This window comes from Schistocerca piceifrons, chromosome 4 (assembly GCF_021461385.2).
Source record: "Schistocerca piceifrons isolate TAMUIC-IGC-003096 chromosome 4, iqSchPice1.1, whole genome shotgun sequence".
Classification (NCBI taxonomy): domain Eukaryota; kingdom Metazoa; phylum Arthropoda; class Insecta; order Orthoptera; family Acrididae; genus Schistocerca; species Schistocerca piceifrons.
In genome coordinates, this window is record NC_060141.1 from 614,454,121 (window position 1) to 614,481,967 (window position 27,847).

The window sequence follows — 27,847 nt, forward strand, 5'->3', positions numbered from 1 at the left end:
AGTCTTATTTCATCGAGACAAAATACACGCAAAGGCTGCTACAAGAGCAAACAGAAATTCCTCTATGGTTGATTCACACTGGCTGTCACGTCACCTCCCATCAAAACATTGTGCAATGCATTTCAAATGGTGGCATCCACACTTGCGAAATATTAACTTTTGTAGTTTTCAAGGCATTGAAACATTGTTGTGTCATTGGATGTGTCTCATTATCTGAGGTCACCGATATATTCAGATTTTCATTAGTACCTGATATGAATTATTGTTGAATCTCAAAGAGCTGTAGCTTAGCCATCTTTAAAATTTTCTGATACTCCGCCATTTCTTGGAGCATCTCCTGCACAAAGACCATGCAACAACAGCTGTCGAAATTCCTGGCTCTGGGATTTACACATTTCTGGCGACGTTCTCGTTGTCTCTGAACCTAGGCTTGCAGGAACTGTCAACTAGCTGCCCTGGCTGCAACATATCCTGTGCCCTAGGGCCACTAGCGTTCAGCTATAGAAGCAAATTCACTTCTTACCAAAACTGGGCAGCTGATTATCTTGTCTAAATATGTGTGACGGTATAATGACCTATACATACTTCTTAAGGCTTTCAGAGAGAAACTAAGGCTTTTGAACGTAACTTCAGACAGAAAATTTTCTCACAATTCGCCAATTGTCACTCATAGAAGGATGTGCATGCTTATTTGCAGTGCAATCTCTTGGTGAGCTGAAAAATTTGGCCAACTGCGACTAGAACTTGCACACTGAGGGATTCATACTAATGTAATTACGTGTGTACGAGGTGTGGCTAGAAAAAAACCGGACTAGTACTGGTGAAACAATAAAACGAATGCAATAAGGCTGAAAGTCGCGTGGCCTGTCACGTGACTCTCGCTCCGCCTACTGCTCGAGTTTCATCTGCCTCCTGCACTCAGTCTGCCCGTGGCGTCAGTTTTAAGTAGTTGACGTTTTGTCTGTGCGTCGGAAAATGTTGAGTGTGCAGAAAGAACAACGTGTTAACATCAAATTTTGTTTCAAACTAGGAAAATCTGCAAGTGAATCGTTTGTAATGTTACAACAAGTGTACGGCGATGATTGTTTATCGCGAACACAAGTTTTTGAGTGGTTTAAACGATTTAAAGATGGCCGCGAAGACACCAGTGATGACACTCGCACTGGCAGACCATTGTCAGCAAAAACTGATGCAAACATTGAAAAAATCGGTAAACTTGTTCGACAAGATCGCCGTTTAACAATCAGAGCAGTGTCTGAGTTAACAGGAGTTGACAAGGAAAGTGTTAGGCAGATTCTTCATGAAAGTTTCAACATGAACAAAGTGTGTTCAAAAATGGTTCCAAAGTGTCTCACAATTGAACAGAAGGAACGCCGAAGAATGATTTGTTCTGACATCCTGGAAAACATTGAAAGTGATCCCACCTTCTTACAAAATGTTATTACTTGCGATGAATCGTGGTTTTTTACTTACGATCCCGAAACTAAACGCCAATCGATGCATTGGAAAACTCCTGGTTCTCCACGACAAAAAAAAGCACGAATCTCAAAATCGAAATTCAAGGCAATGATGATTGTTTTTTTTTTGACATCAAAGGGATTGTGCACATTGATTGGGTACCAGAGGGACAAACAGTGAATCAGCATTACTACATTAGCGTCCTGGCTACCCTACGTGAGCGAGTACGGAGAAAACGGAACGATTTGTGGAGAAAAAAGTCATGGATCCTTCACCAAGACAATGCCCCAGCTCGCAGTGCGTTGTCAGTGAAGACGTTTTTGGCAAAACACAACATTCCCATCTTAGATCATCCACCCTACTCACCTGATTTGGCCCCCTGTGACTTTTTTCTTTTCCCTAAAGTCAAGTCAGCTTTGAAAGGAACTAGATTTGAGACTGTTGAAGCAGTAAAAGAAAAAGCGACGGAAGTAATGTAAGGACTTACCGAAAATGATCTACAGCATTACTATGAACAGTGGAAAATTCGTATGGAGCGGTGCAGGGACCGAGGAGGAGAGTACATTGAAGGAGATAACATGAAATTGTAAATAATTGTAAATAAATGTTTTTTCCAGCATCAGTCCGGTTTTTTTCTAGCCGCACCTCGTATGTGTTTGTGTATGTATAGGTATCGTGGGAATCGAGACACTCAACGATTTCTGCCTGTTAACAATATTGTTACTGACAAGATAATAGTCCTGGGAATTCCAAAACTGTATCAAAATTTCTATAGTGTTTCCCCAGACTAGCCCAGATATATAAATAGAAGTGAGCAGGGGACTTATGCATGTATAGAAAGAGGCTTTAATAAAACATTTTATTTACTTACTAAAACATGACTACAACTTACATTTTATGTTTGCATGCAGAAATGTTCGTCTCTTATGGTTTTGATGTATGATGAATGCAATGTACGTTATTTTATGTGATGTAATTATTTTTAATAAGTTTTGGATATTTCAGTTTACTTGTACTGTGAAACCTAGCTTCTTGCTTAATTTAATGATTCAAGTCAAAAGCAAGTATCCTGTTGGTTTTGACGAGTGAGTTAGGGAATGTCAAAATATATGACCTTATGATTGAATCTTGTGATTGCATTGACTTAGAAGGTTAAATGTCTTACACCACCAAGGGACCATAGACCTTAGAATGTGACATAAATTTGAACTTTGTACATCTAACTGTTCAAAAGAAAAACTGTCTTAACAGATGAACAGACAGACACATGGATTAAAAATGACAAAAAATATTTTTATTCTTGTAATATCATAGCAGATTAGCTGTTTTCGGATTTTCCCTTTACTTGTACTGTGAAACCTTGTCTCTGGCAAATTTCATGATTCTAAGTCAATGGGAAGCTTTGATGAGTTAGTTTTCAAGTATCAAAATATGTGACATAAATGGATATCTTATGATTTCAGTCAGCTAAAAACCAAAAATTTTTACAACCCTAACAGACCATAGACATTGACATGTTACAAAAATAAGAACTTAATATTACAATATGTTCCTGAGAAAAAGAGTTCATAGCAGTCAGTCAGACAGACAGATGGACAGCAAAGCCTACCTATAAGGATTCAGTTTTCAAAGATCGAGGTACAGAATCTTAAAGAAGAGTTCTCTTCCAGGTTCTCAGATTTAGATGCACATTCTGAGGATTTTCCAAAAACACATTTCTTGTAAAGAGAAAGACATTCAGTCACCACTGCGATGACAAATAATTGACCTACAAGCTAATGACACAATGAAGTACAAATTTAAAGAAGGAAACCTTCTTCAGTTTTACAAGTTTCTTCCAGAAGAAAACTACCCTAAGTTCAAAGACTTTGCACAAGTTTTATAATTTGTATTTGGCACTACCTACAGGTGAGAACAGCTATTCTCTTTGCTGAAAATTTACAAAACCTAAAGACAAAAGTAACCTGAGTGACAAACATTTAGGAGCTATTTTGCCCATGCAACAGATTAAGTTAGTGCCAGTAAATTTTGTATGCAAAAGACAAATTTCATACTCTCACTAAGTGTAATAAAGAGTAATAAAATGGACCTAAGGATTACACTGAATGTTGCGTTTATGTTGAACAACATTAAATTTCGTATATTGAATTAAATTCAGTATTGAACAAACATGTAACAGGGGGGTCACGAACTGCAGATTCCCCTGTCAGATTCGTTAGCACTGCCAGTGACACTGGAGTGGAAGAAATTATGTTTGCTGCAAATGAAGACGATATGTCACAATTTTAATCTATACATATATATATTAGGTCTGTGATCAATAAAAAGTACGTCTCACTGCTGTTACTGTAGCTATATCACCTTTATATAATCGTTCTAAATTTCAACCGAAGATTCACAAGCTGCAGGAACAATTAGAGGTATGGCTGGCTTTGAAATGTGGAATAACTGTGCAAGGCTTTGATGGAAATCTCCATTGCCAAGAACGAAGAGTAAGTCTTTGATTCACATGAATTTCTTTTCTGACATTCGTGTCTTTCTCTGAAACAACTAGCTAGATAATTTCATAGAATATAATATCTGGAAGACGACGTCCTAGTGAAGTTACGAAAGCGAGACCGTCTTTTAAATTCAGCTCGCACCACATGTCATTGTCGCCATGTCTTCTATAGCATGGTTATGTACATCTACGATGGCTGCACCTTTTTCTTCGTGTGATTATTATTGAAGTAGCACCACATATCATTAATTCATCCTCTTCACTTGTCGTAATGTGGCCCTTGACGCGAATTCACAATGTAAAATGATTGCTGCCAGTTCAGCGTAGCAAACGATGCTAATAGGTATACATTAATGTTTGTATATAGAGTAGACGAAGATACGAACATGTTGCAGGCTTTGATAAATCGACGTTGCCAAAAGAAACATAATTTTAAAACTCAGGTTTAGTAGGTTTCTAATGAATGGGCCTGATAGATAGTACTGCTTAAACATGGGCACATGGTCCTTTATTAGTGGCAAACTTAATTATTTTTACAAAACTCGTGTAATTTGCAGGAATGAAGTTGATAGGTTCTCAGTTACGAAGTAAGGAAAGGCAGCAATAGCTTCCAAAATTGCATTGCAATTGTGAATTAAGTATACTTCTTTACTTCTTCTGCTAGAACAGCTACCACCATATTTTATGTGTTCATCCCTTATTTAGCCTAAATGTACCACTGTCCCGTCAAAATACATACAGGATACATATTGACCCATTTTTCATTAACTGCCCCGTGTATTTTGAAATAGCGTAATTATAATTTATGTGTAGCATAACTAAATAAAGAGCAAATGTGGTCATACTCAAAGAATAAAGGAAATACACTCTTTGATTAAACCAAACTGAATAAGGTCTATTATCTTCACATTCCTTACATCTCAAGATAACTGCTGTAAGAATTTGCAGCTCATTACTGTGTTTGTGCTAGCTTTAGTTGCATTAATGTTACTGCAGAGAGAGTGATCTCAGTTACAGATTTCTGAATTGATGAAAAGAAGAAGTTTAACGTCGAAGGCAATAAGGAAATAGTTACAACAAACATTCATTTTCCAGATACGTCATATGTTGATTTTTATAAAATTCCGTTTGAAAACATCAAACTCCTGGATGACAGACATTCTCCTGCAAAATATAACAAAAAATATTTCACAGGAATTACCCACAGCGAAACTTCCAGGCCAGATGAGATTGAAAAATGAATAATCTACATAAATAATAATTCTCTACCCTAGTTATAGGCCTTGTGACATATTGTTCCCGCATTTGAGAATAATGAAACAATAAAATATTTACTCAGTTAGTAACGAAAGGGTTTTTGATAGTTCTTTTAGTATATTTGTACGTTGCTCTATGTAGTTGTGGCGTAAACCAAGTAGTTTAACACATATATGCTACATAGTTACAATTTTAACGAAAGTTTTCACTAATGTCGATTCATTTCATCTTCTAATGTGGGTCATATATTTATATTTTAGAACTCTGGTCTTCCCATCTTATAAGGATATAGACGTCTATATATACTTTCGGTGATCAATGACCACTATTTTTTAGTATCTCCCGAGGCGAAGATTGACTGAAGTCCAGACATACATCTCTGTCTATGGTCGAAGAGCAGATCACAATGTAGAAGCTCTGGAGAGGATGTGTTTTGCTCTATGTTCCAAGGTTTTGCTGTGTCAGCGTCATTGAATTCTGGTCACCGCGTAAATTTGAAACGCCCACTTGACCTTGTATTTTTGTATTTGTTTGATAAACCGGTTTGATTAAAGTTCAGGTATGATGTCGGATAATGACAGGCAGGATCAGTAGTAAGCGAAAGTCAGCAGGTGCCAGGCGAACACATATTCCGCTGAAGCAAGCTTCATAAAATGTGTTTGTATTCATATTTATACATTCATTTTTTCCTCAGAAGCCTATGTTAAAGCAGACGACGCGTGAAAATGTTTTATTACTAGTGATATTAATATCACACACAGTTAATCCTGTGTTTATCAGTTTTTGGCAGTTTCGTTGTTTTATTAAGTTATTAGAATGAAGGTCTTCATTCTGTGTTAATTACATTAAATGCGTAACAGAAGTAAAGTACGTTAGCGCGTGCCTGTCAGTTTTTGTAAGGTTTGTTTGTTTGCGATGTTGGCAGCAACTTTAATTCAGCCTCGATTAGCAATCAATGAATTATTGATTTCAGTGAATTAGTCATTGACGTTGCAATAGCTTTCGAGAAGCGGCCTGTCTTCAAGAACACCCATCCCATGGCTGAATTGCAGATAAACTTTTAATTTCATTAGACTTTCTGTATAAATAAACGTCAGGCTTATTTCAAACAGTCAATCCAAATTTTAGAGAATGGAGCCAAGGTTTCAGTATTTATTTATTATTTATTTATTTATTGTTCCGTGGGACCAAATTAAGGAGAAGTCTCCATGGTCATGGAACGAGTCAATACATGATATTATAACACGATATTAGAAACAGATAAGATGAAATATAAAAAAAACATATTCAGGTGACAAGTCGTAAGTTTAAATGAAGAAAATCAACAATGTAACACTGGAATTTGCTTAATTTTTTAGCTCTTCCAGGAGCTCCTCGACAGAATAGGAGTGAGCCATGAGGAAACTCTTCAGTTTGGACTTAAAAGAGTTTGGGCTACTGCTAAGATTTTTGCGTTCTTGTGGTAGCTTATTGAAAATGGATGCAGCAGAATACTGCAGTCCTTTCTGCACAAGAGTCAAGGAAGTGCATTCTACATGCAGATTTGATTTCTGCCTAGTATTAACTGAGTGAAAGCTGCTCACTCTTGGGAATAGGCTAATATTGGTAACAACAAACGACATTAAAGAAAATATATACTGTGAGGGCAATGTCAGAATTCCCAGATTTTTGAATAGGGATCGACAAGACGTTCTCGAACTTACACCACATATAGCTCGAACAGCCCGTTTTTGAGCCAAAAATACCCTTTTTGAATCAGAAGAATTACCCCAAAAAATAATACCATAGGACATAAGTGTATGAAAATATGCCAAGTAACTACTTTTCGTGTTGAAGTGTCACTTATTTCAGATACTGTTCTAATGGTAAATAAAGCAGCATTTAGCTTCTGAACAAGATCCTGGACATGGGCTTTCCACAACAGCTTACTATCTATCCGAACGCCTAGGAACTTGAACTGTTCCGTCTCGCTTATAATATGCCTATTCTGTCTGATCAAAATATCGGTTCTTGTTGAATTGTGAGTTAGAAACTGTAAAAACTGAGTCTTACTGTGATTTAGCATCAAATTATTTTCTACAAGCCACGAACTTATTTCATGAACTACATTATTTGTTACTGTTTCAATATTACACACAAGATCCTTCACTATCAAGCTGGTGTCATCAGCAAACAGAAATATTTTTGAATCACCTTTAATACTAGAAGGCATATCATTTATATAAATAAGAAACAGCAGTGACCCCAGCACCGACCCTTGGGGAACGCCCCACTTAAGTGCCCCATTGGGACTGAACACCACTACCACTCTCAATATTGCGGAGAATTACCCTCTGCTTTCTGTTCTTAATGTAAGAGGCGAACCAATTGTAAGCTACTCCCCTTACTCCATAATGGTCCAACTTCTGCAGTAATATTTTGTGGTCAACACAGTCAAAAGCCTTCGTTAAATCAAAGAAAACACCTAGCGTTTGCAACCTTTTATTTAATCCGTCCAAAACCCCACAGAGAAAAGAGAATATAGCATTTTCAGTTGTTAAGCCATTTCTAAAACCAAACTGAACATTTGACTGCAAATATCAGAATAAATCAATTTTACTGTATGCTAAACCAACTTTAGTTCTTAAACAACTGCAAGATGTAGTTCAGTTTGACAGCTAAGAATTTTTAAATTACTACTGGTACCTGTGGATGTGTGTGTCCACAAACCTGGACATGTTTTGCCGATAGTATTTTGAGAACCTACTCTAATATTCATTTTCAGGAATGAGCCACTGTACTTAATATTCTACTTTGCTAGAAAAATCTTCCCAGTTAAGTCATGCAAGTGTCATCTGCAAATTGATGACAGATGTTTGTTTCAGCTATGAGCAGAGCAGTGTGTATTTTCTATAAGTGACATCCAGTAGGAGTACTTTTGGTAATTATTAGGTTAGCTCCATCTCTTTTGCAAGACAAAACACACGCCCTTTTCAAGAAATTTCTTTGAGTGGCTAAGTGAAACATTCCTTTATTTTTGACAAAACACTGTCGTTAAGGCTCCACAGGTCCCGCACTACATCGATTTGGTGCAGAGGACCTGCATGAAGTGCATAGTTAGTTAGTACCACATTATTTTATGGAGGCACTTTGGAATGAGTTTCTGGTGCAGGGGAGGGTGCCGACAGTGACTGATGCAGTAATACTCAAAAAAGGTGATAACATACCTACCAATGTGCCCTATGAATACTCTGTGAAAAAAATCCAAGAACTACTTCTTTCTGCATAGGTACTTACCCATACAGAGCTGATTGGACCGAATTGTATTCAATACAGCTTATGGAAGAAGAGCTCCATTGTGAATGCAATAAATTCAACATTAGAACTACTCAAGGGTGCAATGTCTTGCTACACTGTAGAAGTGATGACTGATGTCCAGCGAGCTATTGATCATTTGTGGTGGCCCTCTTTTTTTTGCCAAGATCAGGGAGTCAAAGAAATCCAAGGTATCTATATTTGAGTCTGCTAGATTACTGCAAAAAACTGGAACGTATTATGGATAACCTAAGCAATAGTATGAGGAAACATCATAGAGGGGTGCCTCCAGGAATCCATCTGTGAGCCTACCTTTGGGACACCATGATGGACCCTCCCTTCACCTCACTTGAATTGCCGAAAGCAAGTCAAGAAGTTACTTGAGTTGTGGCACCTGCACATGCCCTGCTAATCATTGTTATTTTATTTATTTATTCATCCATAGACCAATTGGCATAATAGTATCAGACATGTCAGAAACAGTCAGAAATAATATATACATATAAAGCATTTACAAAAAAGGCAGGATAAGGAGCAGAAAGAACAGGAAATCAGTCATGGTCTAATCAAAGGAACCATCCCAGCATTCACCTTTGTGATAAGGGGAAACCATGGAAAACCCAAGACAGGATGGCCAGATGGGGAACAAATGCCAGTCCTTTAGAATGTGAGTCCAATATATTAAGACTGGAGTAGTCATTTTGCTCACGACGTGATTGGAACGGGACTAACAAAATACATTGTCTTGATTGTGAGTGCAACATGGAAAAAAAAATTGAAAATAATATTTCAAGGAATTCCAAAGCACGGTTGGAAAAAGGAACATGATGAGGTTTTAGTCCTGGTGCAGAACTAGTGTAGGTGCAACAAGCTGCAAATGGGACTAAATAAAACAATTTACATATTACTGAAGGGCAGATTGCCTAGACATGGAATTCAACTACTAGGCTAAACAAACCGTCAGTCAAAACACTGCAGGTTTGTAAATATCTTAGTCTCCATTTGGATGAGGATATGACTTTTAAAGTCTGCATGAAACCAGCGTCCAAATGAGCAACAGTAATTGTGTGCAAGATTACTAGTACTGCTGCCACAATTCAGATCAGACATTTTTAGAAAATATACCGATAGCTGTAATTTCATTTGCAGCCAATGTCTGGGTGCACAAAGTGAGGTGAAGAGAGATGGTAAAAATCTTGAAAAGAATGCGGAGTGCATACAGGACACTAGAAATAGTTCCTACTAGTAATCCTGGAAATAAATGCCGTAGATCTGCAGATTCAAAGGAGAGGGTCTACTTGTTTGGCTACCCAGGGGAAAGAGAGAAAAAGTGTGGACAAAAAACTACAGAACAGATGCAGTACTGATATGGCAGACAAAGAATGGCAACATTCTTTGTCTACTATACATTTATTAGTGACAAGGTGCATTTATGTTTGCAAAATTTAAAAGAATGGAGTAGCTGAAGCACTTAGTTCCCACAAAAAGTCTTGTCCACCTCATCTCTGGGCATCAACATTGGTAGCTATGCACCTTTAAGTGTAAAGATGATGACAGCTGTGCATGTGGTGACAGGGAAGGCCCCTCCTCCCCACCCCCACCCCCTTCTTGCATTTTTCAATATGACACAGATATAGGCATTAGTCTTCACTGGTCAATTTGTTACCACAACCAGATTTTCTGCTTTCAAATACATTGGCTTTGTGAACTGTCAACCAGACTATTACCATCCAACTTAACCTAGACCTCAGGCTGCTCTACAGATCAGTTTGTCACCACAACCAAATTTCAGACTGGAATGGGGTTCCGATATGTGCAAGGTTTGTGAGAAAAGTAACGAGACTGACAACACTATGAGTGATATGGCAATGCTGTGTTATTCCACTTGTGTAGACCAGAGTGTTCATCCCGTCAAGATGCTCAGTCTGAGTTTCAGCTCTTAAAGCTATCACATGATTTTTGAAACTGCCATCAGTGAAGCTGTGTTTTTGTTGAGCATTATGAAATTGGAATAGTGGACCATAGAGTAATATTATGGCAAGTTTTGTGTTAAACTGGGGGAATTCACTAGTGCAACTTTTCGAAAGTTGAAACAGGGCTATGTGGAACATTCCTTATCAAAAACACAAGTTTTTTGCTGGCACAAATCATTTTTTCAAGGCTGAGAACATGTTGAAAATTAACCTGACTCAGAGAGCCCTTTGACTTCAGAAATTGATGAAAACATTGAATGTGTGCATGCTCTTCTAAGATTGGACTGACATTTAAATATAAGGATGATGGGTGACCTGTTGAACTTAAACACTTGTTCTGCACGTCAAATTTTTACCAAACTTTTGCACATGCAAAATGTTTGCACCAAAATAGTGCCAAAAAACCTCACAACTGAACTGAAGGAAAATCGATGAAACGTGTGCATTGATCTTCTTGAGAGGATTGCCAATGACCATGAATGGTTCACTCATGTAAGCCAGGTGGTGAATCCTGGATTTTTGAGTACAAATCTTCTTGACCAGAAAAACCTTGAGTGAGTAAATCAAAGATCAAAACAATGATTATTTGCTGTTTTTGACAGTAGGGGTATCGTGCATACAGAGTTTGTTCCTCCAGGACAAACTGTCAACCAAGTGCTTTACAAAGATGTCCTTGAAATTCTCGGGAAAAGAGTGAATCAAGTGAAACTGGATACGCAGGCAAGTGGATGCTCCATCATGAAAATACCTTATCACACATGCCTACTTTCATCATGGAATTTTTGACCTCAAAAGTCATTCCTGTTGTTCCAAATTCCTGTATTCACCAGATCTGAGTCTTTGTGACTTTTTTCTTTTCCCCAAATTGAAAAATGTCTTAAGAGGTCATAATTTTGCGATTCTGGAGAACATTCAGAAGAGTGTGACTGACATGTTAAAGGCCCTATCATCACTGCTACCAAGACTGGGAACAATGTCTCCACCGGTGTATAGCTCCTGAAGGGAACTACTTTGAAGGGGGCAATATTGTTGCTTGGGGAAAAAAAAACTTTGGGAGAGAAAAAAAAAACCAAATCTCATTACGTTTCTCACACCCCTCATAACTTTAACCCAACTGTGTTCATCAATTAGATTCAATGTTTCACTGAGTTGTTCTTTCTTCTTCCTACGGAGTACGTACATAGTGTCTAAATCCTCCTTTTATATGCACTTATGTAAAACAAATTTGCTCTGTTTCCTGATGTGATTCCTGAGATTTTGAGCTGTTGCCTGCCTGTATGTTTTTAGGTGGGACATAATCATGATTCATGCTACCAATATGAGGCCCATGCAGAATTGATTTGATAACTTCTTTCTATGTTAATACTGTCAGCAATAATTCCAATTTTTATGGCTGTTGTTGCCCTGCATGACATCATAGTCCTGACAACAAAAGATTGTAAATTTTTATCCAGATTATTTCTGCCCAACAACTTTGACGCATATTGAATACTAAGGGTACCATCAATGTACATTTTACAGAATCATTAGCTAAAACAATTAGGAGCTTTGCTTTCTGTTTTGGACAAAAGGCGGTAATGGTGTCACATGTCTATACGACTTTTGCAAGCTTACTCCTTGTTGGTTCCAATTAAAGAATAAATGTCAATCTTTGGCTTTCTTCTTGTTATTAAATTCACAAAGAGAATGATGGGCTGATCGGTGTTTGTAAGAAGCACAGCTCTCAGTACAGCTTATAAGTTACTTATAAGTTAAGGCAGTGCTACTTGTTTTCAGATACTTTCATTGTAGAAAAAGAAGGAAATGGTTGGGAGGGGTTCAAGGGGCTGGAGAGGTTAGACATGTCATTAAGAACACAGGAAGAGGAAGCCACATTATCTGAAACAGAAACGGCTCTCTTGATGTTGCCTTGTCATAATAAGTTTTCAAAAACATTAAATCATTTCAAGCAGTAACTATTTTTGTAGCAACAGTTTTCTTGGTTGCTTGTGGCTCAAGATCTGTGGCCAGCATTGATCAGTGAAGTGCTGCACTGGGCAAGATGTTGGAACCTCAAAGCATTTGATTAGTCTGTTATACACAGGATAGCTCACTGGTTTTGTAAGGGGCTGTCAAGTGAAACAAGGCACATGGAAAAATTAAGTAAACTGTTTATTATTTAAAAAGTAACCACCATAACTGTTAATACAATGACACTGTGAGACAAGATGGTCAATGCCTTCATGGAAAAATGTTTTCAGTTGCCTACTGAACCATTATTGTACTCCAGGCATGCACCTCTTCATCTGAAGCAAACTGATGATCACAAATGTCTTTCTTCAGGGCTCTAATAATGTGGAAATTGCATGGGGAAAGGATGTGTAAGGACTTGCCCCACATGTCGCCAAGGTTGTTTCGACTATGCTGCAGCAATTTTACTGGGAAGCCCTTACACATTCTCCATACAGTCCCAATCTCTCCTCACGCAATTTCCATATTTTTGGAACCCCGAAAGAAAACTTTCATGGCTGTTGATTTGCTTTCGTTGAAGAGGCACAACCATTATTCAGTAGGGAACCACAAACATTTTTCCATGAAGGCATTGACTGTCTTATCTCACAGTGGGATAAATATATTAACAGCTTTGGTAATTAGTTTTGAAATAATAGATAGTTTAATTACTTTTTTCCATCGGTCTCATTTTCATTTGACTGCCCCTTATACTATCAAAACTTTGCACTTTTTAGAGGTCCATACAATTGAGAAGGTGAAGGCACAAATGATATTTTCATGAGAGCAACAATTTTCTTATTGTGGACAATGTTACAGCTTCCCAAATTGTTGCCTAAAGCTAGGCAGAAACATAAAATTAAACTGTCTTGTACTTTTGTGACAGAAGTATAGTGTCTTAATTATTTGATTCATCATTAAGCTTGTTTTGTTGCTGTACTGTGATGATTGTCTTTGGCTGCCTGTATTTAGAGGATTAAGGACAGTTGATTCTTGGTTCAGATTAGACACACATTTCCTACTGATTCCTTCTCTTTGCTTATTTTATTTTTTGCTGTATACAAGAGATAATTTTCCTGTTAAGACACTATTCTTGCCCATGTTATCTGAAAGTCAAACCTCTGAAGAGCAGCAATATAGGTGTTATTTAAGTCAAGTAAGGTTTAGAAATGACTGCTAATCAAATTTTTGTTGACATTAATAAATGCTTTAAAGCTAATTCACTGTCATCCACTTTGAAAAGACCCACTATATGCATTTCAGAATCTGCAAGATTTTGCCTTCCAGCATCTGTATGACATATGAAGAGATGCAGACTGAAGAGGTTGACAGTGTAGAATTTTCAAAATTTTTAGGTGTGTCCATTGATGAGAGGTTAAACTGGAAGCAACACATTGATGGTCTGCTGAAACGTCTGAGTTCAGCTACGTATGCTATTAGGGTTATTGCAAATTTTGGTGATAAGAATCTCAGTAAATTAGCTTACTATGCCTACTTTCATTTGCTGCTTTCGTATGGCATCATATTTTGGGGTAATTCATCGTTGAGTAGAAAAGTATTCATTGCTCAAAAACGTGTAATCAGAATAATTGCTGGATCCCACCCACGGTCATCCTGCAGACATCTATTTAAGGATCTGGGGATCCTCACAGTAACCTCACAGTATATATATTCACTTATGAAATTTGTTGTTAATAATCCAACCCAGTTCAAAAGTAATAGCAGTGTGCATAGCTATAACACCAGGAGAAAGGATGATCTTCACTATGCAGGGTTAAATCTGACTTTGGCACAGAAAGGGGTAAATTATGCTGCCACAAAAGTCTTTGGTCACCTACCAAATAGCATAAAAAGCCTGACAGATAGCCAACTAACATTTCAAAATAAATTAAAGGAATTTCTAGATGACAACTCCTTCTACTCATTGGTTGAATTTTTAGATATAAATTAAGGGGAAAAAAAACAACTTAAACATTAGTGACGTGCAATATTTTGTGTAATGTAATATCTTGTACAGATATCTTTTATTAACCTGACACGTTCCACATCATTACGAAGTGTCGTATTCATGATCTATGGAACAAGTATTAATCTAATCTAATCTAATCTGGGATTACAACTCGATAATAAATTCAGTTAGGAAGGGTATACTACAGAAGGACTTTCCCACATGTTACCAAGGTTGTTTCGACTATGGTGTAGAAATTTTACTGGGAAGCCCTTACACATTCTCCATACAATCGCAATATCACACCGTCTTTACAATTTGCACTTCTATCACACCATGAATTACATTATTAGTGACACAATCAAAAACACGTCTGATTCTGCCAGAGACATGCCCACCACTACTTACGTTCTGTGGTATCAGCTACTTATATAAAAAGAGGCTGTGTTAGAAGAGGATGTCCCATTACAATATCCCCCTCACAGTGTGTTTACAATATTACTATAAGGTTTGCCAAACAGTGTACAAACTGATGCTCAGGATAGAATATAGATATATAGAAGTATCTGATACATAACATATTGCAGAAAACTTAAGAAAAATATCTACTATACTAGTCGCAATCTATACATATATCAGGATATGGTATTCAGATTTTCAGATCTGTGGAACATACTGTCACAAGACAAATAATACAAGGTCAAATCTACAACATTACACCACTAAACTATAGAAATAAATACATAGACAATGTAAATTACTAGAATTATTAAAATTATAAATTGGAAGTTAACAACCATACAATCAAACCTTCAAAAATCTTCAAAACAGAAGAGAAAAATTTCAGAGTTTTAAAGTGTACGACAAGTGAGTCGAATCGAAAAACTCACAACGGCCGGTACAGACGAGCAAAAACATCCTCAGTCATGACTAGGAATCAATCTAGTCACATAAACCTTAGTATTTAAGGATATGTTGACTTGTGAAAGAACAAAATAATGGAAAAATATTAGGCCCTAAGTTTACGATGCGGGCATCGACCGATGAATCCAAACCACACCGAGTACAAACTATCAAAAAATCTTTGAGGGAGAGAGAGAGAGAGAGAGAGAGAGAGAGAGAGAGAGAGAGAGAGAGAGAGAGAGTGTCGCGATGATCAGAGAATGGTGACACAGTGTAGTAGCTTGAGAAACAATATCAGAGTACGAAAGCAGACATATATACATCGTGTTATATTGGTTTTACTAGTAGATGTCTTCCATACAAACTAACCTAAGTACACAAAAACCTAGAAGATTCATTTACAATTGATAAAATACATAGTGATTTAAAGTTACATAAAGCATTGGAAAGTCAATCCCCATTCTTCAAAAAAATATGCATTTGTGCTGAATAACACTTTCTTTAGCAGTTGTGGCTAACAATTGACAAATATCAGTCACAACACAGATCCAGTTGACAGACGCTCGAGTACATTACCCAGTACCCACAATCTCCTGAAAGTTGACTGGTCAAGCAGGGTACAGCCATACAGCAGTGTGGGGAGTGGATCTGCCACATCTTTCAGTTTCCTCTTTAGAGTTCTCATCACACACTCCAACAGATAGGTAACTTCCTGTCTAGCAATCAAATAAAATCCTGAAACATGGTTTTGTGTACTAAATATGCTGTTCAATACCTTCTTCACATCACACGAGATATGTTCCCCTCAGTAATTTTTCAAAGTCAACTATATGGGATTAATGTCAGATGAAATTAAAAAGTGTTCACATATGAAACATTAATAAACAGAGTTAAATACAATGAAAAGAATGGACTAATAAGGTAATTCAGACAGATATGCTTAGATACTATTACTAATCTTTGAAGTACAAATTATGAACATTGTTCCAGTTCAAAATTGCAAAAAGATCTGATTTATTCTCATGGCAGATATGTATAAATTCTAAATCAAAAATCTAATACAGCACATAATTATATATTGTATCATAGATTTTAACTCAGTCAGTAGGTAAGATAGATCTTTAAAAATCACATAATCTTACATTCTAAATTCCAGGCAAACAAGACACAATTACATAATTTTATGGATCTGCAAATGGATTTACACTCAGTCAATGGATAAGTTAGAATTCTGGAAATACATCATCTTACATACTACATTCATGGCAAACAAAACACAATTATATAGTCTTAAAAATCTTCAAACATAGTGAATATTTTCTTCTAGACTAGGTATGATTATGCATTCACGTTCACAGGTCTTGTCCTCTATATTGTAAATGTTACCAGTACCTGACATTTTACATTCTTGCTTTGCTTACCTGTAGCTCGTCTTATCTTTACATCTACAATGGGCATTTTCACAAAATTTTTATTACATTTAATCTTGTCTCTAAATTGTTCAAATATAACACAAATTAGGCTGCCTGTATCAATAAAACAGTTCCCTTACCACTGATCAATCTTAATCTTAATGTAAGGACATCCAAAATCTGAATCATCATCTATGTTATTGGACACTTCATGTAAGAGATCAATTTCATCAAATTCTACATCCACACTGTTTTTGCAGGGTTTTATCAACATCACTACTATCATATCATTACTTTGGTTACACATGTTGACAGGTAAAGATTTAACACAATGAATGAATACCATAGCATAACTAACATCTCTTATTATGGAAGGAACACAAAATATATTACTGTTAAAATTACTTTTCCTACTTAGCCCTTCTTTCACTTCATTCCACTAATTTGGGTACAAATTTTCACTAACCACAGCTAACATATTCCAGAATGCACATTTACGTATGTTGTCATCAATCTGGTCCTAACCTGGAACAACAATAGTACAACAGTGCTTTCAAAGAAAATAGTGGATGACTTCTTGAGACATCTGACATCAGATTCAGTTGAAAAATACATTGAGTAGTTTACCTAATGAAACAACCTCTTATAAGTCAATCACACTCCATAGCTGTGTACAGAAAGTGCTGGAAAGGATGCTAAAACATAGACGTGGATGGTGGTATGAACACCACAACTTGTTCCCCAAAACAAATTTCAGACAGAGCATGAATGAAATACTTGTAAAATTAGTAATCAATAACCAGATAAGTCTTACCACAACAAAAACATCATTGCTGTTTTTACCGACACAAATCGCACTTATGATAATGTCACCTTGTTGATGCAGGCTGCCAAAATGTGGTGGCAGACCATTCCTCGAACCTTCATCAGCAAACTTATCCACTTATTTTCACCTCAATCATTGGTAGTAAGAATTGGAAATGGTTAGGTGGGGATGAATATGATAACTGTTGTGCTACCCCTTCATCAGAAGGTGAAAAGTTGGGAAATATCCTAAACTTGAAGCTAGGATTTATTCCTTTTGTATATGATAAAAGGAAAGATATGATAATCTAATTAAATGCCGTTGAAACTGCACATGGGAATATCAGCTAGTGTCAAAGCTTTATGCTTGGAAGTGGCCTCTATCCAATGAAATATTTCACTGGCCTAGAGACTGCCAGAAGATTTTACTAAGAAATTTGTCACCATCTAGATACACATAATCCAAATGCAGTAGAAGCACTCTTAGTCTCTACACCAGATCATCAGTGCAAGCAAGATGCTCATTTTACGGGACATGCTGAGCAGTATGGGGGTGGACTGTAAAGTGATGAGAGACATCACATTAAAGAGAACGAGAAATTAAAATCAGTGAATGACTGTGATGTTAGTAGTTACAGCAGAGGGAGGAAGGCTGCCTCCTGTGTTGTTTTGACGTGTAAAACCTTGTCCAAGGAAAATTTTTCTGAGGTGTTTGTGATTTATGTCTAAGAAAAAGGCCGGCTGACAACAGGATCATTTATGGACTGGCTAGCTACTGTTTGGAACTGTATACATGATGGACTGATCAGTAAGAGTTCTGTGCTAGTATTGGATGTCACTGAAGGTCACTTCACACCTAAAGTAAAGAATAAAGTTTCTGCATTGAAGAGAAGACCTAGTCATTGTATGACTTCAAATCTAAGATTACAGAATTCAACAGTTCACTAAAAAGTAGTAATTCTGTTGGCTGTGATAGTGTTTCTAGCAGAATATTAGATTCTTGTTTGGACGACATAGAATCACGGTTAAGCGATCTTTATAATCAATCGCTGTCATGGAGCATATTTCCTGACTGCCTTAAATGTGCTGTAGTAGCTCTAATTACAGATGTACTTCAATCCTTCTAGTCTTTTCAAAAGTGTTTGAGAAAGTTACATATCATAGAATACTGACTCATTTATGAGTCAGAGTTTGTTAATTGCGTTTCAGTTTGGTTTTTGTTACAAATTCTCCACACAGAAAGCCATAAGATATCTCACTGATGTAGAGCTAGCAGAAGTAAACAAGAAGAAGTATCCTGTTGATATATTCTGTGACCTTGCCAGAGCTTTTGATTGTATGGATTACAAAATTCTATTTAGTAAGTAAAATGTTATCGTATCTCTCTTGTGTGGGGGATCATAACATATGAAGCACAGCAGGTATCAGTACTGGGTGCTCTCTTTTTTTTTCTAACCTCCATAAATGAAGAAATGTGTAAAATTCTTTGGGGTCTAACTGGATTACAAGTTAAAATGGAGTCAACACATGGACAAACTAGTAAAAAAGCTCAGATCTCTGTATTATGCCCTTAGAAGCATTTCTCATTGTGTTAACCTAAAGATAAGAGTGTTGACTTAGTTTAAATATTTTCGTTCCTTGTTGTTGTATGGAATTATCTTCTGAGACAGTGCATCTAAAAAGAAATAAAGTGTTTATTGAGCAGAAGCCGACAGTAATAATTTTGTGTAAAGTAGATAACTGTACATTTTGTAGAAGGATTTTTAAGGATCTTTGAATTCTTAAACTCACTTCCCAACACATTTACTCCTGAACTGTTTTTGTTCATGGTAATAAAAATCAGTTTCAGCTGGACTGTGATACACAATGCAAGACACAAAAATCATTTGCATGTAGACTTTACCCAGAATTGACAATGGAATTATGTGCTGTGATGGTTAGCATTCAACAAGTTCCATCTAACGTAAGGCAAGAACTTGAGAATTCCTAGCAATCGAAAATTCAAAACATATCTCATTAGCCACTCTTACTTGTAGTTATCTGCATACCTGTAATTGGGTACTGGAAAGTCTTGTTAGCTACATTGCAAGTAGCAATGTTCGTTATAAAGCTGTATGACAATAATAATAATAATAATAATAATAATAATGAAACTTCCTGGCAGATTAAAACTGTGTGCCAGACCGAGACTCGAACGTGGCACCTTTGCCTTTTGCGGGCAAGTGCTCTACCATCTGAGCTACCCAAGCATGACTCACGCCCTGTCCTCACAGCTTTACTTCCACCAGTACCTTGTCTCCTACTTTCCAAAGTAGATGGGACGTGAGTCATACTTGGGTAGCTCAGATGTCCTGAGTACGAGTCTCAGCCTGGCACACAGTTTTAATCTGCCAGGAAGTTTCATATCAGCGCACACTCCACTGCAGAGTGAAAATCTCATTTTGAAAACATCCCCCAGGCTGTGCCTAAGCCATGTCTCCACAATATCCTTTCTTCCAGGAGTGCTAGTTCTGCAAGGTTTGTAGGAGAGCTTCTGTGTAGTTTGGTAAGTAGGAGACGAGGTACTGGTGGAAGTAAAGCTGTGACGACGGGTGTGAGTTGTGCTTGGGTAGCTCAGATGGTAGAGCACTTGCCCACAAGAGGCAAAGGTCCCGAGTTTGAGTCTCTGTCCGGTGCACAGTTTTAATCTGCCAGGAAGTTTCATATCAGCGCATCCTCCGCTGCAAAATGAAAATCTCATTCTGGAATAATAATAATAATAATAATGAGGGCAGCACTTTTCTTCATAGTAGCTGTTTTCTTACTAATTTACTTGATTAAATTTATATGGCATAAATATGAATAGAATTAAGCATAATTTATTGTTAGTACACTATACAGACTGACGTGCTATGGTGTCTTTGTCTTATGTTAATGTGTACTTTGACTCATTCCACATTCCTTAAGGTTCTCCTTATTGATGATATATATATATATATATATATATATATATATATATATATATATATATATAACACAATGAATGAATGAATGAAAATATAAGACAGTGATTAGAAGGCTGTGCATTAAAAATTACAGTAAAATTTAAAATATGTCGTTAAGAGTGAGTACAATGTAATTTTATTTTTATTTTATTTTTTAGTTGGTAATATGACATAACGTAACTGTACTGACTTTCTTTCTCACCCCAACCCTAAAAATTTGGGCCCAGCTTATATTTAGGTGTGGCTTATATATGTACCACTACAGTAATTATGTTACAACTGGCATTCACGTGTCTGTTAAGCTGTAAAATTATTTTGGTACTGTTGAGGTTTTTAATTTGTCTGTTAAGAGAACATCAGTTTCTTTGCTCCTTTATTTATTTTTTAGCAGTTTTTCTTCTTAGATTCAATATATTCACTGTTGGATATCAACTTTTCCATTGTCCTCTATCTTTTACACATTGGATGGAATTTTCTTCAACATGTTCATTTCAACTTGTTATTTTAAAGGAGATAGCACCTATTTCAAGAACTTCTTTTCTGTATCTGTATTCATCAGTTTTCTTTTATCATCTTTAATCATTAACTATACCAAGAATTTGACTATTAACACTTAAGCTTTTCAGCTTACTGATGCTATGTGTAGCATTGATTAGTTGTACTTTGTGTCTCATGCTTTTTTTTTTTGGAATGCAGTTACTAATAAAATCTTCTCGGACTACCAGCCATATTAGGTGGTTAAAATTTCACAAGATTTTGACCAAGCTTTCCTTGGCCTTTGTCAAATGGCGACTGACTGACATGGTTCTGTGGCTTCACTGTTACATAGCCACAGTGCTGGCTTATAACGTAACTGTTGTTAACTTCCTCGCCGAATATGGTAATGTTTTTCTCCAACACCAGTTGCACCTGCTTCAACTCAATGATGACTGGGTTCCATGCTGTGCTGAGCCACAAACTGCCATCCTTGTTGATACTGTTTACAGATAGCTTTGTTTCTACAGATTCTTTTATAACACTATCCCAAAATCTGTTTGTCCTTATACTAACAGATGTTTCGTCAAACATAATTCAATGTTGATTTTCTAAGAACTGTTCTGCCATTTCCACATTTTTGCACATAAGCACCTCTCATGTTCAGTCTGCTGTTGCTCCTCAGTGCTTACTCTTTGCCCGACATAGTAGCAGCCACAGTGACATGGTCCCCCTGCGCGTCCAGGGGTAAGAATAGGCCCGAGGTATTCCTGCCTATCGTAAGAGGTGACTAAAAGGAGCCTCACACGTTTTGGCCTTTATGTGATGGTCCCCTGTAGGGTTTGACCTCCATTCCTCAACATTTTTCCAAACAGCGAGCCAACTGGGGAAGGGTGCCTTACATGGTGCATTGTCTCTGTCGTGCCTTGAGATCTGTAGCCCGCTTGCTCATCGTCACATTGCAGTCCCGCTCATTCTCCATCTCTTGGGTGAGGACAATGTCCTGGGAGTGATTTCCGCCATGCACTATGCAATGTCGCTTTCTGCACCAACGATGACCATGGACTTGTTTGCACCTGGTATCCAGCACAGTAGCCAGTCCATTGCTGTGGGACCGCCATGTAACCTGTTCTTTGTAGCCCTGACAACACAAGGATTGCTCTGCTGATGCCTGCACTGTTAACTCCCCACGTGCCTATTTCCCTGGGGCATCGGGACTACCAGCAATGGCCATCCTGCCAGGTGGCCTTTGCTGAGGCTCGGTAGCGCCCGTGAGGAGGGGGCCTGGCCGAAGTGGGTGGCATCAGGGCAGATGACGCGCGATGAAGTGCACCACGTCATCACTTGCTGGTGATCAAACACCAGCAGTCTCTAACTGCTCTAAGTCTCAGTACAATGCAAGGAAGTACGATCCTAAACCATTCCCCTCCCTGGCCACACCATGAGAGGACTGCCAGGCTAAGGATGGCAGCAAACCTTATTCACCCCGGTACCTCATATGTACGAGAACTGATGTGGATGCCATTGTTTCAACGAAGCCACAGTTTTTTATTTTATCATTTAGAGGACAAGTTCGGGGAGGTGGAGGGCTTGTCCAAAATTCACTCTGGGTCAGTCTTGATAAAAACAGCTTCCTCTGCCCAGTCATTGGCTTCACTCACTTGTAACAAGTTGGGGGATGTTTCTGTTACCATCACACCACATAAGAGCTTAAATATGGTCCAGTGTATTATATCCATAGGGACCTTCTTTTGCAGTCTGATGATGAGCTGTGCGCCAATTTAGAGCGGCAAGTTGTTCATTTTGTGTGGCACATCCATCAGGGTCCGAGGGATAATCAAGTTGCCATCGGTGCCTTCATCTTGGCCTTCAAAGGTGACACCTTACTCGAGGAGGTCAAGGTGATGGTCTTCTACTGTGGTGTCAAGACATATATCCCTCCCCCAATGCGCTGCTTTAAGTGCTGGAAATTTGGCTATATGTCTTCCTGCTGTACTTCCAGCATCACATGTCAAGATTGTGAACGTCCATCACATCCCAATACTCCATGTGCCCTGCTTCCCAACTGTGTCAACTGTGGAGAGCATCATTCACCTTGCTCCCCAGATTGCAGAATTTTACAGAAAGAGAGGAAAATCATGGAGTACAAGACCCTCAACCGACTGACCTACACTGAGGCTAAGAGAAAATATGAGCACCTACAGCCTATGGCTACGACCTCCTCATGCGCCGCTGCTACAAGAACGGTTGTAGCCCCATCAGTTTTGCGAATACCAGTCGGCTCTCAGAGCCAGAAGGCTACACCTGTCCCCTTGATGGTGGGGGGAAATTCCCCCCTGTTGCTCCCGCACCACCGACCTTGGGAGCACTGCCCTCCCAACCATCGAGGGCACCAGTTCCCCACTTCCCAGCTGGAGAAGCGTAAATCTTCTTTGGCTCCTCTTGCCTGGAAGGGATCCCTTGCATCACTCCATTCCCAGGTTTCTGCTAGTGGGAAAAATGATGCCCGCCAGTGGCTGAAGTGCCCAAAAGCAGCTGGTCATAGGACTTTACGATCCTCCTCAGTCCCAGAGACTAAATCAGTGAAGCCCTCCCAGCGAGAGAAACCCAAGGAGTACCAAGGAAAGTCCAAAAAGAAGACTGCTAAGACCAAGGAAATTGTGGTGGCACCCAAATCACCACTACCTACAAGCTCTGCATCTGAGGAGGAGGTGGAGTTCCTGGCATCCGCTGAGGACCTAGATCTCGCTGGACCCTCAGACACAATGGATACAGACTGCTCAGGCAATAGGTCAGTGGCAGCAAGTGACCCTGAGGCGTAAACTGCCTCATTGAATGTTCCATGCCTTCCCAGTCTCACAATGTCATCCTCCAGTGGAATAGCAGCAGTTTTTTCCACTGCTGGCTGAGCTATGACTACTGTTAAGCTTTACACCTGCTTTCTGCATTGCCCTCCAGGAAACTTAGATCTCAGCAATGCAGACCCCTGCCCTCCATGGCTATAAGGGGTATTACAGGAACTGTAGTGACTATAATAGAGTGTCAGGCTGAGTTTGCGATTGTGTCCTAAACTCAGTCTGTAGTGCAACTGTGCCCCTTCAAACCCCTCTTGAAGCTGAGGTTGTCAGAATGAAGACGACACAGGAAATAACTATCTGCAATGTATATCTTCCTCCAGATGGTGCAGTACCCCTGAATGTATTAGCTGCACTGATTGATCAACTCCCTAAACCTTTCCTATGTTTGGGAAATTTTAACACCCATAACCTCTTTTGGGGTGGCACCGTGCTTACTGTCTGAGGTGGAGATGTCGAAACTGTACTGTCTCAGTTTGACCTCTGCCTCTTAAATACTGGGGCCACCACACATTTCAGTGTGGCTCCTGGTAGCTACTCGGCCGCTGATTTATCCATTTGCAGCCCAAGACTTCTCCCATGTACCCACTGGAGAGCACATGACGACTTGTATGGTAGTGACCACTTCCGCATCTAACTGCCACTACCCTGACATCAGGCCCACAGACGCTTGCGCAGATGGGCTTTAAACAAGGCAGGCTGGGAAACTTTCATCTCTGCGGTCACTGTTGACTCTTCCCCACACGGTAACATCGATGTGATGGTTGAGCAGGTGACAACAACAATGATTAATGTGGTGGAAAACATGATCCCTTGCTCTTTAGGGTGTCCCCAGCGAAAGGCGGTCCGTTTGGGGTCGCTGAAGTCGCTGAGGCAATTAAGGAGCGTCAGTGAGCTCTACAGTGGCATAAGTGGCACCCATCTCTGAAGCACCTCATAGCCTTTTAGCGGCTCCGTGCCCGCGTTCACCAGCTCATCAAAAGACAGAAGCAGCAATGTTGGGAGAGATACATGTCGACCATTGGACGCCATATGTCACCTTCCCGAGTCTGGATGAAGATCAGACATCTTTTTGGGTACCAGACCCCAGCAGGTCTCCCTGGCATTAACATCAATGGCATGTTGTCCACCGACACAAACGCGATTGATGAGCACTTTGCTGAGCACTATGCTAGAGCCTCTGTGTCGGAGAACTACCGCCCAGCCTTTTGCACTCTCAAACAGTGGATGGGAAGGAAAGTCCTCTCGTTTGCTACACACCACAGTGAACCCTATAACGCCCTATTTACAAAGTAGGAGCTCCTCAATGCCCTTGCACATTGCCCCGACACAGCTCCTGGGCCAGATCGGATCGACGGTCAGATGATTAAACATCTCTCATTTAACTACAAGCGACAGATCCCCATCATCTCCAACAGGATCTGGTGTGATGGTGTCTTTCCATTGCAATGGTGGGACAGCACCATCATTCCAGTGCTTAAACCCGGTAAAAATCCACTTGATGTGGATAGCTATTGGCCCATCAGCCTCACCAATGTTCTATGTAAGCTGCTATGGTGTGTCAGCAGTTGGGTTGGGTTCTGGAGTCACGTGGCCTACTGCCTCCATGTCAGGGTGGCTTCCACCAGGGTCGATCTATCACTGATAATCTTGTGTCCCTCGAGTGCGCCATCCAAACAGCCTTTTCCACCCCCCAGGGAGTCCACAACTCTTCTGTGGATACGTATGTGGCGAGCATGGGGCCCTGAGCTAGTGCAGTTCTCCTTCCTTTCTGGGCTGCCCTACCCCTCTTCCCCATTCCTCCTCGTCCCCATTCACCACCCCTTCACACTCCCTCTTCTTTGGAGTAGTGTATTGAGCTTTCATCCAGAGACAGACGTTTGAAAACTCCAGGATCCTGTTTCCTTTGTTTTTCTCCATCCTCACTCCCTACGTTCACTCTTCTCCTTGCTTTCATGCCCTTACTTCTATCTCTGCCTCATTCTCCTTGTCTTCTTTTCCATGTCTTATTCTCTGCTTCAGTGTTTGAGATTCTTTCTTCTATCCCTCTGTCCCTCTCTATCTTTCCTCTCTTCTTTCCTCCCTGTGCGTGTCTGAAGGCCGACCCATGTGTTCGCACATGTAGCCTGTGACGGGGTAACGCATAATTCCCGCCCTGGGCAGACAAGTAAGGCACACACGTACCCCTTGGTAAAGGCCAGGTCCAGGGAGGGGTGATTGCCTGAGCTGTTACCTTCCGAACGTGTTGATTGGTCCCTCTGTCCATTTCTTGTGAGGTGTGACCTGAGGTGTGACCAATCACCTAAGGCAGGAGTGCCCTCTGCGAGGACCCCCACAAGGAAGGAACGCGCCATCGGAGATGCTGGCAATCATGGGGGATTCATCCGCAATGGATTTCTCTTCTTCTTCTTCCCTGCCTTCTGCCCAAAAAAGAAAGCTAGATGCAACTCCTGTTTCAAAATTTCTACCATCGGCACCAAAGTTTCTTGTTGTCACAAGATCTGATGGTGACGATTTCCCAACAGTCAACCCTTTTGTCATTCAGGAGGGTGTAGATGCGATTGCAGGACCAGTGAAATCTTGTACTCGGTTGAGCAATGGTACCTTGCTGTTGGAGACAGAGGGCGCCTTCCAGGCCCAAAAATTACTTCGAGCATCTCTCTTACATACATATCCTGTACGGGTGGAGGCCCACCGCACCTTGAATTCGTCGCGTGGTGTGGTGTATACCAGGTCACTCTACAGACTAACTAATGAGGAGATTCTGTCTTTCCTCTCTGATCAGGGAGTGATGGCTGTCCATCGGGTCGTGAAAAGGGTTGACAAGGACCTCATACCGACCCCAATCATATTCCTGACATTCGACAATGTGCAATTTCCTTCATGAATTAAAGCGGGTTATGAGCTCATTTCTGTTCGGCCGTATGTACCCAGCCCTACAAGGTGTTACCAATGTCAGCGGTTTAACCATACACGGTAGTCTTGTTCAAGTGCGGCTAAATGTATTGCCTGTGGCAGGGATGCCCATGAGGGTGACTGTCCACCTCCGTCCCCTCGTTGCATCAATTGTATGGGCGACCATGCTGCCTCCTCTCACGACTGCCCCATCTACAAAGATGAGAAAACTATACAGTAAATTCGAGTGAAAGAGAAGGTGTCGACCTCGGCTGCTCGCAAGTTATTCAATAGCAGAAACCCCACTGTGCTTCTGGCAGGTCAATACAGTACCGTTCTCACCTCTCCTCAGCCTACTGGGGAGATAGCTACACAGACTTGCGATCTAACATTTAGCGATTCGGTCATCCGATCGGCCAGTACTAAGATCGCCCAATCTACGTCTCCTCTTCCTCCCACCAATTCTAAGGCTCAAACATCATCATCTGCTACTGCTAAGACGAGGACCTCTGAATCAGATGCTCGGGCCTTCAAATAAGAACCGACACGCAAAGATTTCTTGCGTACACAAACTTCACAGCCATCAACTGTTCTTTCGACAAAACATAATTCTTCAAAGAAGGCTCATAGAAAAAAGTGTTTTCCATCTCTGCTGAGGCACGTTTCTTGTCCTGCGCCACCCAGCGGTTGCTGTCCCAGGCCATCTTCAGTTTCGCCAGGCTGCACCGCTGGTAGCCGATCATCTGGCCTTTCACCAGCGGAGGAAGCTGCCCCTCCTGACCAGCTCAGAAAGGTGGAAGATGCAACTGTTGAGTTGATGGACCATGACTCACCACCTATCGATTGCAGCAGCAGTGCTCCCTCGAAGCCAGGCCCTCAGCGGCCATCGAGGTGACCCTTTCTTGTATCTTCTTTTTCTTTTTGTTTTCATAATGGCACTTCTTCAATGGAATATTCGCGACATTCGGTCCAACCGAGAGGAATTAAAATTGCTCCTTCGAATGCACTGCCTGCTTGTCGTAGGTCTCCAAGAAACAAAGTTATGCCTATGTGATCGTATTGACCTGGCACTCTATACCTCCATGCGTTTTGACCTTCCCC

At 39.8% G+C, this 27,847-nt stretch overlaps 1 protein-coding gene across 2 annotated transcripts in view; it reads left to right on the forward strand.

The window, feature by feature from the left end:
• The first annotated feature begins 5,747 nt into the window (after positions 1–5,747).
• The window catches only part of LOC124794705 (saccharopine dehydrogenase-like oxidoreductase), a 131,578-nt gene continuing 109,478 nt past the window's right edge, over positions 5,748–27,847 (forward strand). The window contains exon 1 of one of the 2 annotated variants that reach the window (XM_047258275.1): positions 5,748–5,872. In XM_047258275.1, coding sequence (XP_047114231.1) covers positions 5,869–5,872 — 4 coding nt within the window. In that variant the 5' untranslated portion in view covers positions 5,748–5,868. The remainder of the gene's footprint in view (positions 5,873–27,847) is intronic. The other variant, XM_047258276.1, reaches the window with a different exon arrangement.